Raw genomic sequence first — 17520 nt, forward strand, 5'->3', positions numbered from 1 at the left:
AGTCTAACTCCCGATTCCCCTTTTTAATCGCACCCTTCACACCCTTAATTCTCTTAATGCCAACTCTATCCTTCTAGATGCCTAGGCCAAAAATGATGATGCAAAGGCATCTTCAGTGATGCTGCTTTTTCTCTCATATTCTGATACCAACTGTCTGCAAATCTTATTATTGTTATCTCTAAAAATAATGTATGTAGAACCGGCCCTCTCCTCCCCAGCGACTAGTGGCAGTTTCTTGCCTGCATTCTTGCAAATGGCCTCCTCGCTGATTCCCCATCATCCACCCTTGATCTCCTAAAGTCTCTTTACAATACAGCAGTTACAGTGATTGTGTAGCATCTGAGCTTAAAATACCAAGGGTTCCCATGTCAGAACCAAAAGTTATTACAACAATCTAGCATTTTCTATATAATCATTGCCTTCCTTTCTCTCACTGATCAGATTTCTGCTATTCTCCTTGTCCATGATACCCTTACTGGCTGCCTAACTGGTGCTTCCGGCACGGTGGGCACACACCACTTCTGTCTTTGCTCTGATTGATCTTTCTTCCTGGAGAGCTCTTTCTGAATGGAGTCACATGGCTGGCCCTTCACTTCCCTGAAGTCTTTGTACAAAGGCCATTTTCTCAGCGAGGTCGTCCCTTGAAACCATCCCTTCCTCTGTCCCTTTGGCCTGACTATTTCTCTTCATAATAGTTATTATTTTCTTTTTGGTCATTTTATCGGTATTTGTTGAATGGACAAATGGGTTTAAAAACTAGGAACATGATCTGACAATATGAAGTATGCAAATGAATAGTGCTCCGGCATGATTATTAACAACTGTGGGATAGAACCATATGTATTTATAGTACTTATTGATGAAGACAAAGGCCACCTGGACATAGGCATTGATAAAAATATTTCAGTGTCGTTAGATACCAATTTGTCTTCTTTTCAGCTTGTTGGGTTGTACGGATCAGTAGAAGACAATTCACGTGTTTCTAAGTGGAGTACTCCTTCTTTAGGCTTTGCATTTGTATAATAATGGCTAAGTGGAAGAAATAGAAAAAAGAGAAAATAATCAACTTTATTCCCTGACAATGATTACTATAAAAATGGATCAGTTGTTTGCTTGTCATTTTCCCAACCTTTAGTGCTTTCCATAGATGATTTCATCATATTGTCTTAAATATCTTATGAAGTAAACACTACAACCTCCTTTTATTTGAAAGGCACATAAAAATAAATAATTTGTTACTTTCTTACTGCCCATATCACAAGCGGGCAGTAGAAAGCTTTATTCCATATCCAGGATGATTCTTAAAAACTAACAACGATGATCCTTAAACTGATGGCAAAAAAATTGAAGAGAACAATTTCTATTTTAGCACATGATCATAATATTACCATTGTGGAATACAGTTTTAGATTCCAACTTGAAAGGAAGTTTGCATATTTGTGTTTAAACTGAAATTCTTACATACTCATACAGCACTGAAAACGTAAGTAATATGGCAAGACAATGTTTTAATTTGATTCCTCAAAAGCACGCGTGTGTGTGTGTGTGTGTGTGTGTGTGTGTGTGTGTGTCCATTGGTCTGTCTCTGTGTCTGTGTATATTGATGAGGATTATGCCCAGGCTCAATCTTGCTAAGAAAACATTGAGCTATATCCATAAACTGGCTACACTTCTAAAACCACTTTGCCAGAATTAGTGAAGGACAATGAAATGTGTTATATTATCATACAGAGCTTTGAAAAAAAAAACAGTGGGGAAGGAAAATTACTGCCAAGGCTACTTTAAAGCATGTCTCATACAACCATATTTAAGACATCAGCTTATAGGAGACGCATTAAGACTAATACAGAAGGTAGATTTTAGGCCTGTGTGAGAGTTAGGCCTTGTTAAAGTACCTTAGATAGACGAGAGAAGAATAGCTTAATCATTTCCAAATGTTTGAGTGGTTTAAAAAATATTCAGTTTTTAAACTATTGGTTTTAAATGTGAATTACTCATCTATGAAAAGGATTCTAGGCAGCTCAAATGTCTATGCAGTTATTCTAAAACAAACGGAAGCCAGGCACTGGTGGTTCATGCCTATAATCCTAGCTACTCAGGATCTGAGAGGATCAGGGTTCAAAGCTAGCCTAAGCAAGAAAGCCTGTGAGACTTTCCTCTCCAATTAACCACCAAAAAGCTAGAAGTAGAGGTTTTTCCTCAAGTGGTAGACAATTATCCTTGGGCACAAAAGCTTAGGGACAGCACTCAGGCACTGAATTCAAGTCCCTGAACCAGGACGAGCACATGTGCGTGCACGCACACCCCCCCATAAATAAATAAAGTAAAATAAGTTAGAAAATGTAAATAAGAGAATGAGACTCAGGAATTTACTACAACATATATGCTTTGTTCATATCAGGGCATTTAAAGACAGTACAACAAGTGGCATAACAAGTGAGCAAATGATAAGAAGCATACAGGAGCATTATGGATTATTTGAATTGCAAGCATTTCTACACTCACAATGTTCCCCACACATGCAGTGGTCTGATAGCAAAGTTAGTAGTGTGAAGGAAAGAGATAGAGGCTACACTTTCTATTTATTTATTTTTTTAATTGCTTTTAGCTAAAATTAATCTTCTAGCTTCCTGTGGGGAAAGTCATGCAAATAACAGACTTCTTTTTTCTTTGGAGACCCTTCTCTCTCTTGAATTCTATGGAATAGAGTGGTTTTTCTTCTTTCTTTCTTTTTTTTTTTTTTTTTTTGCCTGCAGGACCTGAGCACTGTCCCTGGCTTCTTTTTACTCAAGGCTAGCATTCTGCCACTTGAGCCACAGCGCCACTACTGGCCGTTTTCTATATATGTGTTGCTGGGGAATTGAACCCAGGGCTTCATGTATGCAAGGCAAGCACTCTTGCCACTAGGCCATATTCCCATCCCAGAGTGGTTTTTCTTCCTCCCGCTGACTGCTCAGTCTATTCTCATCCATCTTTTTCAGGATGTTACTTTTTCTGTTCTTCTAAGTGGGGGGGGGGGGGGGTTTCCATGTGACACAGGCAGTACTGATCCCACCCCTTTCTCTCAAGTCCTTCATCATGGGTGCTCAGAAATATAGGCTAGAAGGAGCTGGTCATGTTTCTCCATAAGCTGCTCCTCTCTTCTCTTGGTGAGCCACTGGATCCCATCCCAGCGGTTGTTCTATGCACCCCCTGGGCCTCACATTCAGTGGTTCACTAAGTCCTGGGAATCAATCTATCAGGTCAATAGCAAAGCTACCTCTTACATATGTTCCTCCTCTCCATCCCTGCCTCTGCTGCCTTGGTGGAGAGCCCAACGGGCCTCCTGCATTTGGAAATGCAAATCTGAAGGCTTAACTTCCCTGCCTGAGATCCTGAAGGACCAACGCAGCTCCCCCGTCATGACGTCATGACGTCATGACGTGCAAGTGTGTGGACCATCTGCCTCATGACCTGTGACCGCCTTCCTGTCAGCGTGCATGTCCTAGTAGGCTTTGTGATGGAGTCTAATGTGGGGATAGTCACAGTAGGCTACAGTTCCATAGCTATAGAACAAAAGAGGAATACACAGACGCAGTCACCAGCTCTCTTCAGATCCCCATTTCCCTAGGGATACACACATATATGGCTTCTGAACTTACCGTACTTTGTGCTTCATTATCATGACTACGGTGAAAATAGCCAAGAGGGTAAGAAATGCTGAACCTGCCAAAATGCCTGGAGGGGGGAGGGGGAAAGCAGTGAATTTCAAATGTCACAAGAATAAAACCCACTATGAAGTGATTGTGAAGGCTACGCCTTTTCTCAACCAGAAATACGAAATTCCTGGAGGATTACAATTGAGCTTAAGATTTTTTTTTTTCTTCCTGACTTGATCCAGTTAGTTTGTTAGCTAAAGTACCAAGGATATGGCCCACAGGTTTTTGTCAAATTTCCATGGAGTTTTTCCCATTCCTTTCAATTTTACCAGTAATATTCTTATCACTAGGTTGAAACTAGGAGCATAGGTTGCCAGGATCTCATGATCTTGTCTAACAACATTTGACTCTCAGTGACAAATTTATTTTGCTACAACATAAGGCTGCTGAATTCAATAGCACTAAATCGTGCAGCAGTGATTTAAATACCAAAAGCTAGTGAAAATTAAGCTTTCAATTTAGGAATTGGGGCTAGATGGCGGTTTAAGTCAGTTCTCCAACTCTATCCTAAACAAGTATTGTGTAATGTGCATGTTCATTAAAATATACTTAAAATACCAAGGAAGGTCATATACACTGGGTTAAAATGAAAAAAAAATATTAATGGGCAAAATATGGGGTGTCTAATTGTATATGTCTTTATGAACCATTGCAATAAAACAGCTTTTGTTCAAGTACGTAGGGAAACTTACCAGAAAGAAATGGAATAAGTGAGCCTAAGGAAAATATAAAATCATAAAAAACATTAGTTGTAGAGTATCACTATCCATTGTCCCCCAAGTTGTATTATCCTCTGATTCTGTGCCAGGAAAACACACAGCTCCCTTCTCAGTCTGCTTATGAGTTATAACATTTTTATTATGTAACAACTCTGATTTTTTTTCACTTTAATTATGTAGGTTGAGGGTAGTTCTCTATGGGTGAAAAGCCAATATAGTCAATTTTATATTAGTGATTTTTTTCAGGATAGACTACAAATCTGAACTGTTAGTAGCAGAATTCAATGTAATTATCAATTTGCATCAAATTGACCACAAGTAAATCAACAAGACAGGAACTCTCTGCTGCTGCTCTTACCCAAGTGGAAGACTGTTAGTTTTACATCATTTTCTTTTCTTAACTGTGCTCCCCTCTTTGGGTTTCCTTTCATTTTTGTCCCCCACTCTCAGAAAGATGTACGTTTTCCTAGACTAGACAGCGAGCTTCAAGCTAATTGGTTGTCATGGCACTGGTCAAAGACCTGCCAATGGAAGGCTGGGAGTCTCAAACATTGTACTCGATTCAGTCTGCTTAGGTTAGGTGCAGACACCCATGACGCGTCCTGCTCTTACGTGATCTGCAGACAGCCAGGGGTGGGCTCCACTGTTGGTCACCCTGGCACTGGCTCTGGGGACTGCCCTCCAGGGCGTACCCATCTTCACATTCCACCGTTACAATAGCTCCATAGTGATACATCTTCCCTGGCTCCAGTCCCTTCTGAAGTCCACTCAGATCTTCAGGAAAGCTACAGTTGACCTCTGCAATGAAAGGAACCTCGTTGAAGCAGATTATGTTTTGTTCTTTTACTGAGAAAGTAAAAGTTTCTCCTAAGGGTAAGCTTTCTGAGACCAATTTATTTCCTTCTCAATAGGTGAAGTGTCTTTCAGCCACCTGTTTCAACCACCTCCACATCATTTAAGCTGGATTGATTTCTTTCTTTTGTGCCTCTGTGTCTATGCTAACATTATCAGATAATTTGAATGGCTTCTTAGAACATTAGTGGGTGAATGGGAAGTGTCGTAATTGCTGTTGCCTTGCACTTCCGGTTGTGTATACATGCTTTCTCATTTCTTCTTTCATTGGTTCGGAGTAGAGGTCAATAGTATGAGATTGTTGATTGGAATCTCGACTACTTCTTCTTGAGTCAGTTACAAATCTCTCCATGCCACAAGAACCCCATCCAGGAGAAAGAGATGACAATAAAACCATGGTCTATGGAACTTATCTAGGTTATAGTAAGCCCTGTGCACAATAGCTAGCATTTTGTAAAAAGGACTCTAGAATATTAGATGTTAACTTACTATTTGTATTTCATATACATCGTTGGGAAAATTAAAATGACTTTCTGAGACTTTTATGCAAATTTTACCCATAATTCCACTACCCATAAGAGCAAATCAACTCGAAATGCCATTCTTATTTTAATGGTGTTTTGTCACATGCACCCATCATAACAGTCACTATAATGTGAATACAATTTGTGCTTTAGTTCAGTTTACAAAACCACTTTAACTTTCTATATCTAAATGAGTCCATAAGGGTCAGTTGCTAGGCAGAATACAAAATAAGGCTTTTCGTGTGTGTGCTGGTCCTGCAGCTTGAACTCAGTAACTGGGTGCTGTCTCTGAGGGTTTTTTTTTGCTAAAGGCTAGTACTCTACCACTTAAGCCATAGCTCTACTTCTGGCTTTTGGGTATTTAATTGGCGATAAGAGTCTCAAGGACTTCCCTGCCTAGGCTGGGTTTGAACTGTAGTCCTCAGATCTCAGCCTCCTGAGTAGCTAGTATTACAGGAGTAAGCCACCAGTGCCCAGCTAAGCCATTTTATCTTATTTTTAAGATAGTTGGATGTGTTGATGTATTAATGTAGTTCTGTGCATTTGATAAAAGTGAGCCATTACTTTGACAATTTTAAGTTGGAAGTGCCTAATGTAAACATATCTCTTTTGGAACGAATTAGTGCACTGGGAAGAAGAACAGCAACAAACATAGATGAAGTACCTTTACAGTAAGGGGCAGGCTGGCTCCAGGTTCCCTCATGTGTGCAGACACTTAGCGCCTCTCCCACCAGCAGATAGCCTTGCTCACAGCTGTACAGGATGGACATTCCTGGGGAAAACTGTGCTATATTTCCACCAGTATGATTCCCCTTGAGGATTGTAGAGGGAGACTGACAACCTAAGAAAGCTTAGAGCACCAAGAGAAAAGATCTTTAAGTCAGCAGAGAGGAATACTTGCACAGCGCTATGTCTGGATGATAGCACTACTGAAAGACAACAGGCAATAGGCCAATTAGTTGTTAACTAGAGACATTCATCCCAAATAGAGCCAGCAGTTCTGGGCAGACGGAGGCCTTTCCTGTCTGTGTCATGTATGAGCTGATGAAAAGTATCATCATGAAATTAAAACATCAGTGGCTGTGGACTATATCCATTGTAATGTTTTTTCCATTTAAGTAGAAATCAGGATGCAGCCCAAGATATCATTCAATGCCCTCAGGAAGTAAAACAACCCAATATAACCAATTAGGGAAGTTTGGTCCTAAGTACCAGCCACTGGAAACATTACTGTTTGCAAGTTCAGTGTAAAACCTTGGAAGTAGAAACAGCTTTCCTTTCACATAAGACCACTGTGCTGATCAAAGAGTGGTTCTAGGAACTGAAATCAGTTGAATTAGCAGAAGCCTCTGCTCTAGATAACCACCGACAAGATCAAAGCTGCCCAATGGTAAGGGAAACTACAATTCATACAAGGCCAGCTTCATTTTCCAGAATACTCACAGGTCTTTTCACTGATACAATAGCCTTCAATATCAAATTATCAAGCAACGTTACTGTCGGACATGTTCCAAAAAGAGTTGAGATTTCCCCCCCCCCCCAAACCTCAGTTCATAGGAACAGTAAAATTGGAGGCCGCATCTAGTTTGGAAGTTAACCATTGTCCTTTCATGTGCCGTTGCTAAATATACCCAGAAAGGAAAGGGGAAAAACATGATCAAGTGAGAAGATAGGAAAAGGCATCTGGCACAACGTTATAACCGCTTTAGCTCAAAACCCTTCTTGATTTTGTAAAGCATCCCATATTTTATCCCTTTCCAGGTCTTACCCATTCTGATACAGGTTGGTATGCCTGGTACCCATGTGTTATCTGTGTGACACCTTATCAAGCGACTGCCATTCATGAGGAAACCAGGATTGCAGGCAACATACACTACATCGTTGTGGGAATAGGTGGGACGTGTCTTATTGAGTTGGTATCCGTGTTTGACTTCTGGGTTCGGGCAGTGAGTTACAGGAGGAGAGCGTAAGCACTTTGGGGGAGGCCCACTCCAGGATCCTTGTCCTTTAGCATCTTTGCTGCACTGTAGATTTTTCTCTCCCAGAAGGTAGTATCCCGGGTCGCATTCGTAAGAGACTTTATTTCCATATAGGAATGATTCTTCTGCCACACCTCTGTGCCTCCCATTGGCAATCCTGGGTGGGGGCTGACAGTGAATAACTGCAGAAGAGATTCAGGGAGTTCAGCTTCGGCTTGGGCATCCACAGGTACGCATTCAGGTACACACGTCACGGTGTAACTGCGTCATCACATTAGACAACTGTCTAGACTTTGGAACTTGGGTTGTAATTTTGTTAAAAGACTTTATTAAAAGTGATTCTGTGAGTAACGTATGCTCACAAAACCCTCCTATATCACATAACTCATACTCAATTTTTTTGATATGAGGAATTCAGAAATTAAGCAGGTAAGAAAGTTGTTCTTCTATCCTAAAAGTATGGGCTACAATTTTTATGTTTAGCAAAATTAGCAGCTATATGGCAAATACTCATTCTTACTAGACAATCTGTTTTTCCATACTAGTTTAAGCCACACACTAAATGATTTTCCCCCTGGGCTTAAATCCTAAATGATCACAGGTAGCTCTTCATGTCTTGCCCTCTCTGGTGCACTATATCTACGGGAAGCTTCTCACCTTCCCCCCCATCGATTTACCTGTACAAACAGGAATCTTTTCGAACCAGACTCCATTCTTAGCATCTTGACACTTCTCATAAGCATAGCTAGTCAATTGGTACCTAAAGAGAGACAGAATATAATGTGTGTCCTCTTCCCCAAACCACAACCTAGACTCTTCAAACCCCAAGTACAGAGGTACTTCAAAGTAAGAACTTGGACAGAGAGAAACTAAAACTCATATTCTAGGAAATCAACCACTCACATCAAAGCCTTTCCAATGTAAAACAAAACAAACAAACCATGAAAGAGTCAGAGTTGGGATCTCAGGTGGTTGCTGCCTGTGGGATCCCTAGAGGGGCCGTCCAACACAAGCTCTGGGCAGAGTTAACGCACCACACACAGTGGCTGCTTTCTCAGAATGGATCGTTTTGTACTCACCCATCTTGACAGGATGTATTCACTGGTTTCACACGTGAACTACCTGGAGCTGACACAGGCTCACATCCTTCTGGAAGGGCAAAGTTGGCGTTATATACATCCCAGCAGAAAGTACCTTCCCCTTGTGGGGCGGGACTTCACTATCCCTTAGGCATCCAGTGGATAGATCTGTTTCCCACAAGAGGCCAGGGGTACAAGTATAGTCTACAGACATCCCAGGCACAAACAAGACCATATTTCCACCTGTATGATGACCGAGGTGAATCCCAGAAGGAACCTTGCAGCCTGGAGAGAAAACTCCCCACATAAACAGAAGGATTTCTGCCCTAGAACTGCAAGGGCACAACATTGGATGACACATAATCTAACACTCGGAAGCCAAGGCTCAAGGCGCTTTCATTCCTCATGGAATGCTTTCTTCTGTTGTGAAGAAATAAGTCCTCCTAGAAAGCTCATTTCATTACGCATGCTGCATATATCCCACATCCAGAGGGCGGGCATTTGCACAAGGAACACACACTGCCTACGACGGAACAATAGAAAGGTAGGAAAGTAGTAGTTCGTGTTCCTGCTCCATTGCCTTTTCTCATGGCTCTTGCTTTGGGTAGGAGATAACAAGCAAAAATAAATAAATACTTAAAAAAAAAACAAAACCTCTCACATTACATTTTTACCTTTTACACAAGTTGGTATTTTCGGATCCCAGGTGTTATTGGCTTTGCAACGAACCTGGCTGCTGCCATTCAAAGTATAGCCAGGATTACACTTGACTGTCATACTGTCATTGTAGAAATAGGAGGCTTTCCTGGGGAATAGCGTGTATCCATTTTCAATGATCTCAGCTGAGCACTGGACAGCAGGGAGTGCGAGTTTGCAGAGAGGAGCGGGACCGCTCCAGCTGCCTCTCACTCCGTCCCGGCTTGTGCACCGTATGGTATGCTCCCCAGTGAGCTCGAATCGCGCTCCTTTCTCTGGCCCAGGGTTACAGGTGTATGTGACTGTGGTCCCATATGGAACATCTTCTGAAGAAGTTCCTGTGTGTAGCCCATTGTAGATAACAGGGGGTGGTGAGCAGGTGATTTCTAGAGAGACAAAAAGATCCTGTAGAAGTTTGTGCCAGTATTACACATGAAAGAAGAGAAGAGAAGCTGGTTATGATCCTTTTTTTTTTCTGGAGGGCACAAATGCATTTTCCTGATGGATGTTGTATCCAAGTTCATTAAGTATATAAAACTCAGATTTCACAGGAGAGTAAAATCTTTATTAAAACTGAACACACTCATCAGGATCACATTATGAGGCTGGAAGGCCTAGGAATCGATTGCTACTTAAAGGAAGAATTCATTTAAATAACCAATAGGGAAATGAAAGGTGCTTTTTTAAGTATCATCTCTTTGCTATGTGATAGTCTATATGTTTAGCAAGGAATATTTATTGTTGAATGAACATGTAGTTAGCAATGAATGACTTCATCATCCACAAAGTAGGGATAGCATCATTTAATTCCAATAACTTTGGGGCCTGTAGCTGTAGAGTTGAGTGACTAGAGTTCTAGAGACACTATATGAGTTGCCTAAGGTCACACAGCTATGAAGCAGTAGGAACAGAATCTGAATTCAGATCTGACATTCTTCCCTAATCACTGAACCCCAATGTATCCCGAGTGAAAAACAGTGAACAAACACCTATTCATCATCATCATTAATACCACCCTCAATCACAACAGAGAACTGGAGAGCAAGGTATTCATTTAACTGATGGAGAAGAAAGGGGTGAAAAAAAAAGCATGGCTCAACTATGCAATCATAACAGCTAACAAAGTTAACAAGACAATATCAAACGCATGAATTCCCAAAGCCTGGCTTAAGAGAGACAATTCCTAGAGAGCGCACGGTTCTCACACCATTGCACATCCTGTCATTTTTGCTACTCACCTTTACAAAGGCGGATCTCTATAAACCAAGGCACCGTACCTTGACACAATTGATAAGCACTCTCACTCAGTCGGAACCTAGAGATAAAGAGTCATGTCATTCCGCAATGCCGGTCACAAGAAGCTAAGCAAAAGCTACTGGCTTCTAAGCAGATGGAACACTTCCAGGACAAGGTGAAATAGGAAACACAACGGCAACAAAAATACACAGCCAGTTTCCATACCATCCATCCATTGCCTAGTTTCCATGCCTGGAGAACTAGTGGCACTCATCTTACACAGAGACTGCAGTGAGCCCGGCCTGGCAGAGGCTGAGACAGGCGTCACTCACCCTTCACCACAAGAAGCATTAACAGCTGCTCTAATAAACCGGTCCTTGGGTTTTGTAAAGAGATGTGGTCCTATGGGTTTACACTCTGCCACTAAGAAACGAGACAAGGATGAGAAATCAATGCGAGGTAATCTTACAGCCAGAAAAACATGTGCACTTGAGACCCGGTACCTTTGCATTGGGGGACAGCGGGGGACCACATCCCCTCAGGGGTGCAATGTATGGATGCTTCTCCCACCAACTCATAGCCGGGGTCACAGCTATAGTTTATAGATGTTCCTGGGTCAAAGTGGTCCATGTGTTTCTCTTCTTTTTGCCCATTGAGAATTTCAGGAGGGGCCTGGCATTCTAAAGCAGGGGGAAGTAAAAAAAAACTAAAATCACCTTTTAATGTAAACCACAGAAACCAGGCATGGTAGCTCATGCCTAGAAGCCTAGCTACTCTGGAGGCTGATATCTGAGGCTGAGGTCAGGGCAGAAAAATGTGAAAGAGTCTTAGCTCCAACTAACAACAACCACAGCAAAGCTAGAGCCAAAGCAAGAACGCAAGGCCCCAAGTTCAAGCTCCAGTGCACGTGTGCGTGCGCACACACACACACACACACACACACACACACACACAGAGTAAACATCAGAAAGAAACCCAGACAAAGTAATTGGTATGAATGCTACAGTTGTAGCTGGTGGCAGCTACAGGGCACAGAGGGGGCATGTTGCAGTAGTTTCCATTTTGTTTGCCTTTCTGTGCTGAGGCAGTTCCAGATCTTATTCAGTTTCCTGTTGGGCATGACTCCACATCTGCCACTGCCGTTCTTAAAGGGCCATCCCAGATGCTTTGAAGGGGGCTTCTGACATAGCCCCCCGTGAGGCTTTGATGACTTCGCTTTTAAGAAATCAACATAGAGAACAAACAAGTGTTTTCCCTGATTCTTTTTGTTCTTTTGGACAACGCAGTGTCGGTAGCATCTTTGCTAAGAACGGGAACACCTACCCTTTTCACACACGGGGACTGGTGGCTCCCAGATTCCTTGGGCATTGCACCGGACTCTCCTGCTGCCCTTCATGGTGAAGTCAGACTCACACTCGAACATCACAGTGTCATTATAGGAGTATCGCTCTTTCTGCACAGATAACGTTAGGCCTCTTGTGATCTGGGGATGTGAACACTGAATGGCAGAAGTGGGAAGTTCACAGCGTGGGGCAGGGGCGCTCCAGTTCCCAGATGACAGATGCCCTGCGGTACAGAGGATAGTGCGCTCCCCAACAAGGATGAACTCCATTCCTCTCTCTGGACCTGGGTCACACATGTAAGTGACTCTGCTTCCGTACGGAACACGCGCCGAAGAGCTGCCTGTATGTCTTCCATTGAGAATAGGGGGAGGTGGTGGGCAAAGAATTTCTGGAGAAATTACAGAGAGGTATGAATGTTCATAGATACACTGCAGATAAGAATGCCCTTAAGTGCTGCTTGCAACTTCCCCATATTCTAGGTTCAAAGACAATGATATTTGAACCTGTAATGAATCTAGCATCCAGCCAGGCAGGTAGCTGGTGGGATAACTTGAAACGTCAATTCTTTTTTTTTTTTTTTGCCAGTCCTGGGGCTTGGACTCAGGGCCTGAGCACTGTCCCTGGCTTCTTTTTGCTCAAGGCTAGCACTCTGCCACTTGAGCCACAGCGCTACTTCTGGCCGTTTTCTGTATATATGTGGTGCTGAGGAATTGAACCCAGGGCCTCATGTATACGAGGCAAACACTCTTGCCACTAGGCCATATCCCCAGCCCGAAACTTCAATTCTTGATACCTTGAATTTTCATTCCTTAGTTTACCTAGTCTGTGGATCCATCCGTTTCTATGGCTGAATATAAGACCTGCTTTGTGTGAAGGGCCTGGCTGTGTGTGTACTTAGCATGTCTATGTAGGTTTTTGTTTGTTTGTTTTGCTGGTCCTGAACTCTGGGCCTGGATGCTGCCCTTGAGTTTCTTTTGCTTAAGGCTAGTGCTCTACCACTTGAGCCAGAGCACCACTTTCAGCTTTTTTGAGTAGTTTATTGGAGATAAGAGTTTCATGGGCTTTCCTGCCTGGGCTGGTTTTGAACCATGATCCTTGCATATCAGCCTCCCGAATTACTAGGCTTATAGGCATGAGTCACCAGCGCCCAACATTATGTAGTTTGGAGGGAAGGAAAATCTTAGAAACTCCTTCCTTGATTGGAGGACGCAGGAGAATAAAGAGGTCATGGAGGCTGATACCTTAGAGGCTGATATCGCGGGAGGCTGGGTCAGTGACATCATCATCCCAGAGGATTTCTAGTTCTTTGCTGTGAGCCTATATGATAATGAATGAAGTCCAAGTGTTTGGCAAGGCTGAGTATGTAGTGCTCTATTGAGCCTCTGAGATTCCTTAGAAACCAGGTAGTTACCTCACCTACCTTCACAGATAGGCTGTTTGGTCCAAGAAGCTTTTTGTCCAGCAATCACACACCGACTAGACGGTTGGCCTTTTAACCAATACCTGGAAACAAAGAGTTGGCACTTTGGAACTGTTGATCATCTGTGCTGAAGAACAACAGCCTTTACTTAAAATCAAAGACAAGTTCACTTAATCTCTGAGCACCTACTCTTTCCATCAGCTTTCTGTGTCTCTCTCTGTGTCTCTGTCTCTGTCTGTCTGTCTGTCTGTCTCTCTCTCTCTTTGTGCTTCCCTCTGTCTGTCTTACTCTGCTCCCCCTCCCTCTCTCCCACAACCCCACTCCAGGCTGTCTTTACAGAGGTCTCTTTTCCTGCAGGTTTTGTGGTTTATGCTGTGCATGTGTAATCCAAATGACTTAGATCTCACTCCCCCCTCCACTCACCCTTCATTACAGGTGAAGTTCGCGATTACACCAAGCCAAGGATTTGCAGGTGCCTTTACCTGCCCATTGGGAAATGGTCCTAGAGGGTCACACCGGGCCTCTGAAAAAAAAAATCCCCAAATAAGAAAGCATACTAAATAACAGAACAGTTCAGTTTCTTAAACCAGATTGTGAGTTTAGGGTACCTTTGCAAGTGGGAGTCGCTGCGTTCCAGACTCCTGAGGATAAACACTGAATGGTCTTCTGTCCCGCAAGCAAGTAACCAGGCTGGCAGCTATACGTCACAGATGACCCTGGCTCATAGGGGCCAGCCTTTTGCCCTGTGTGATGCCCATGAAGAATCTCAGGAAGTGGTGGGCACTCGAGCTGGAAATCTTGATACACATTGGAAAAAGAAGTCATCAGATAACACAATCTTCACATGCTAAATGCTGACATAGGACTGAGAGTTCAATAAATGGCATGCAATCTATGAGTAGCTGTTCATCATTTGCTTTCAACTCAGCCTTTAAAAAATTCTCTTGGCAGTACCAGGGGATTGAACTCAAGATCTTATACCTGAGCGCCCTACCTACCAACTTGAGCCATACCACCAGTGCTTTTGTATTGGTTATTGTGGAGGTAGGTCTCACTTGATCCCCAGAGCCCTGGGCTGTAATCCTCCTCCTTTTTCCTCCCTGTGCCTCTGTGGATGACAGGCATGTACCATGTACCCAGCCACTGGGTTACGTTGTGATGACAGACACAGGCCCCTCCACTTAACACTTGGTGGGGATGAGAGCTCATGAACTTTCATGCCCAGGCTGGCCTCCAACTGTGATCCTCTCATCTCCACCTTTCAAGTGATGAGGTTTACAGGCTTAAACCATCATGCCCAGCTCTGAATTGAGCCTTTAAAGGTCAAAACAGACACGGTTTCACTGTATCAATTTCATGTCATGATTATTGTTATGTTCTTATCTTTGATTACACTATGAATTACTTTGTCTTGAGACAAGTATTAATTTTTTAAGAGGCCATTTCCAACCTCATATTTAAAAATTTGTGCTCTGGTCCAAAAGGAGCATGTTATGATTTAGAGAGTTGTGTTGCCAAACATTAGAATATAGTTTACTGGCATTTTATATTTGATGTATGTGCATATATAGATATATATGACACATACAGGTAGCACATATGTTACTTTAGTCTTGCTTCCTTTATTTTATAATACAGTATATTTGATGTCTGTATTATCTTTTTATGTCAATATATGTCATATTTATTTATTTGTTTGGGGAATTTTTTTGTGCTGGTATTAAGGCTAAAGCTCAAGGCCTGGGTATTGTCCATAGCTATTTTGCCACAGATGCACTTCTGTTTTGTTTTGTGTTTTTTTTTTTTCCCTGACTAATTGGAGAAAAGAGAATCTCACAGACTTACCTGCGCAGGCTGGCTTCATCATAGCCTCCTGAGTGGCTGTGAACATAGCATGAGCTACCATACCTGGTTCTCAATCTGTGTAAAGGTTTGTTTTCCATACAATTCAATTTGTGACTACTTTAAGATCCCCTTCCTCCTAAACTATCCATCCATCTGTATTTATTGATCAACTCATTAACACATCTATGGGACCCTATTTTTGAACAAGGTAATCGTTTCTTAGATCTTTAATTGACTTAGAATTTGTCAGCATTACTCTTTATTAAGAAAATTAAAATATCTCATTTTGATAGTATAATTTTTACCAAATATTGCCAACCCCTGTATCTGTAGAATTAAAATTAGATGTCGATTTTTTTTGTAAGCAACACAAACCAAATCAAATGAGAAGGAAATGGAGATACACAGTGACCCTACTTTCAGAGTCATTTGATTGGACATATGACAGCTTGAGAGATGACTTGGGGGAAGAGTGAATCTCTCACTCTCGCTCTCTCTCTTTTTTTTTTTTTTGCCAGTCCTGGGACTTGTACTTAGGGCCTGAGCACTGGCCCTGGCTTCTTTTTGCTCAAGGCTAGCACTCTACCTCTTGAACCACAGCACCACTTCTACCTTTTTCTGTTTATGTGGTGCTAAGGAATTGAACCCAGGGCTTTGTGAATGGTAGGCAAGCACTCTACCCCTAAGCCACATTCCCAGCCCAAGAGTGGCTCTCTTGAGGATGTATTCACCAAGACTGGAGAGAGCACAGCCCTGCTTGGGCCAGATTGTGTTAACAGACATAAATGAATGTCACATCCCTTGGGTGTCTTTTTGGTAGTAGATCCCATGTTTCTTCTTATTTTAACAATTACTCACATATATAGTTTAAAATCCCCCAGTAAACTAGGTCCCATTCTTGGGAAACTTTCTCCACTCAATTATAAATTCAGTTAAATTTTCTCACAATAAAACTCCTTTTCTCATTTGATTTTTGTTTTGTCTTTTTACTTAGGGCTTGGTCCCTGTCTCTGAGCTTTTGTGCTGAAAGCTAGTGTTCTACCACTTGAGCCACAGCTCCACCTGGGCTTTTTTCATGCTTCATAGGAGATAGATAAGAGTCTCTCATGGGCTTTCCTGCCTGGGATGGCTACAAACCATAGTCCTGAGATCTCAGCCTTAATGGTTTTTGTTTGTTTTGTTTGGTGGGACAGTTATATTCCGCTACACCTACGAACAACCAGGAAGCTATAATTTTCACCATTCCTGTTGCCTCTCCCTTCTGCCAGTCTCATTAGTACATGTATACTGTTCTCTTAGAAGAAGGCAAAGCATGGTCTATCCACAAAGACAAGAGCCCCATGTCTGGAGTGGCTTTGGTTTTGTGTGTGTTTCATTCTCACCTCTCTCACAGGTTGGTAGTGGTGTTGGTCCCCACGTTTCATTGGCTCGACACCAGACAGTTTTGTTTCCTTTCATGGTAAAGTTGGCTTCACAGGCAAATGTCACAGAATGGCCGTGAGCATATGGTGGTTTAGATCCCCCCTTTCTGTACCCTCCATGTACTACGGGCTCGGAGCAAGTAGCACGTCTATTGAAGAGTTCACACACAGGAGCAGCTTTATCCCATACTGCATTCACTTGGTCTTTGCTTATGCAGAAAAGCGCCTTTTCTCCGATGAGACGGTAGGAAGGGTAGCAAGAGTACACTACAACAGTATTCACAGGTGTGAAACCAGAGGTAACACTTTTCCTGCCATGTTTGATAAGAGGAGGAGGGCCACAAGAAATCCCTGGAAAATAGGAAAAGAATTATATAGGGGTACTGATCATTGCAACAAAAAGACTCACATTTAAACAAAGGATCCAGATCACTTTTTCAGAAACAGAAATCCATATGATTTATTTTGTTCTCATAAAGCCCCTGGTTTTTCTCCCCCCAATCTCCTAAATTCTTACCTCCATGTAAACTGTCTTCATCCAACAACAATGATAAATTGGTAGTCCATTTGAATAATGGACAAAAGATAGACTTGGCACATGAGAATAATATACTAATGGCAGGCTAATGAATGTAGGGAAGCATCATGAATGAATGACATTTGGGCTCAGCCGACCTGATTTCAAATCCCCACTGTCATTCAATAGCT

General features: G+C 42.3%; 1 protein-coding gene across 1 annotated transcript in view; it reads right to left on the reverse strand.

Moving 5' to 3' along the window:
* Nucleotides 1-17520, reverse strand: part of Cr2 (complement C3d receptor 2) — a 74428-nt gene that overhangs the window by 43886 nt on the left and 13022 nt on the right. Inside the window, exons 9-25 of the mRNA XM_048358242.1 lie at nt 16774-17163; nt 14155-14343; nt 13970-14069; nt 13547-13629; nt 12107-12514; nt 11287-11463; nt 11116-11206; nt 10786-10862; nt 9526-9933; nt 8852-8921; nt 8450-8532; nt 7562-7954; nt 6458-6643; nt 5030-5215; nt 4391-4414; nt 3642-3717; nt 941-1029 (exon numbers count right to left, since the gene is read on the reverse strand). Of these exons, the coding sequence (XP_048214199.1) occupies nt 941-1029; nt 3642-3717; nt 4391-4414; nt 5030-5215; nt 6458-6643; nt 7562-7954; nt 8450-8532; nt 8852-8921; nt 9526-9933; nt 10786-10862; nt 11116-11206; nt 11287-11463; nt 12107-12514; nt 13547-13629; nt 13970-14069; nt 14155-14343; nt 16774-17163 (3030 nt within the window). The remainder of the gene's footprint in view (nt 1-940; nt 1030-3641; nt 3718-4390; nt 4415-5029; nt 5216-6457; nt 6644-7561; nt 7955-8449; nt 8533-8851; nt 8922-9525; nt 9934-10785; nt 10863-11115; nt 11207-11286; nt 11464-12106; nt 12515-13546; nt 13630-13969; nt 14070-14154; nt 14344-16773; nt 17164-17520) is intronic.

The sequence above is a fragment of the Perognathus longimembris genome, chromosome 11, assembly GCF_023159225.1.
Source record: "Perognathus longimembris pacificus isolate PPM17 chromosome 11, ASM2315922v1, whole genome shotgun sequence".
Lineage (NCBI taxonomy): Eukaryota > Metazoa > Chordata > Mammalia > Rodentia > Heteromyidae > Perognathus > Perognathus longimembris.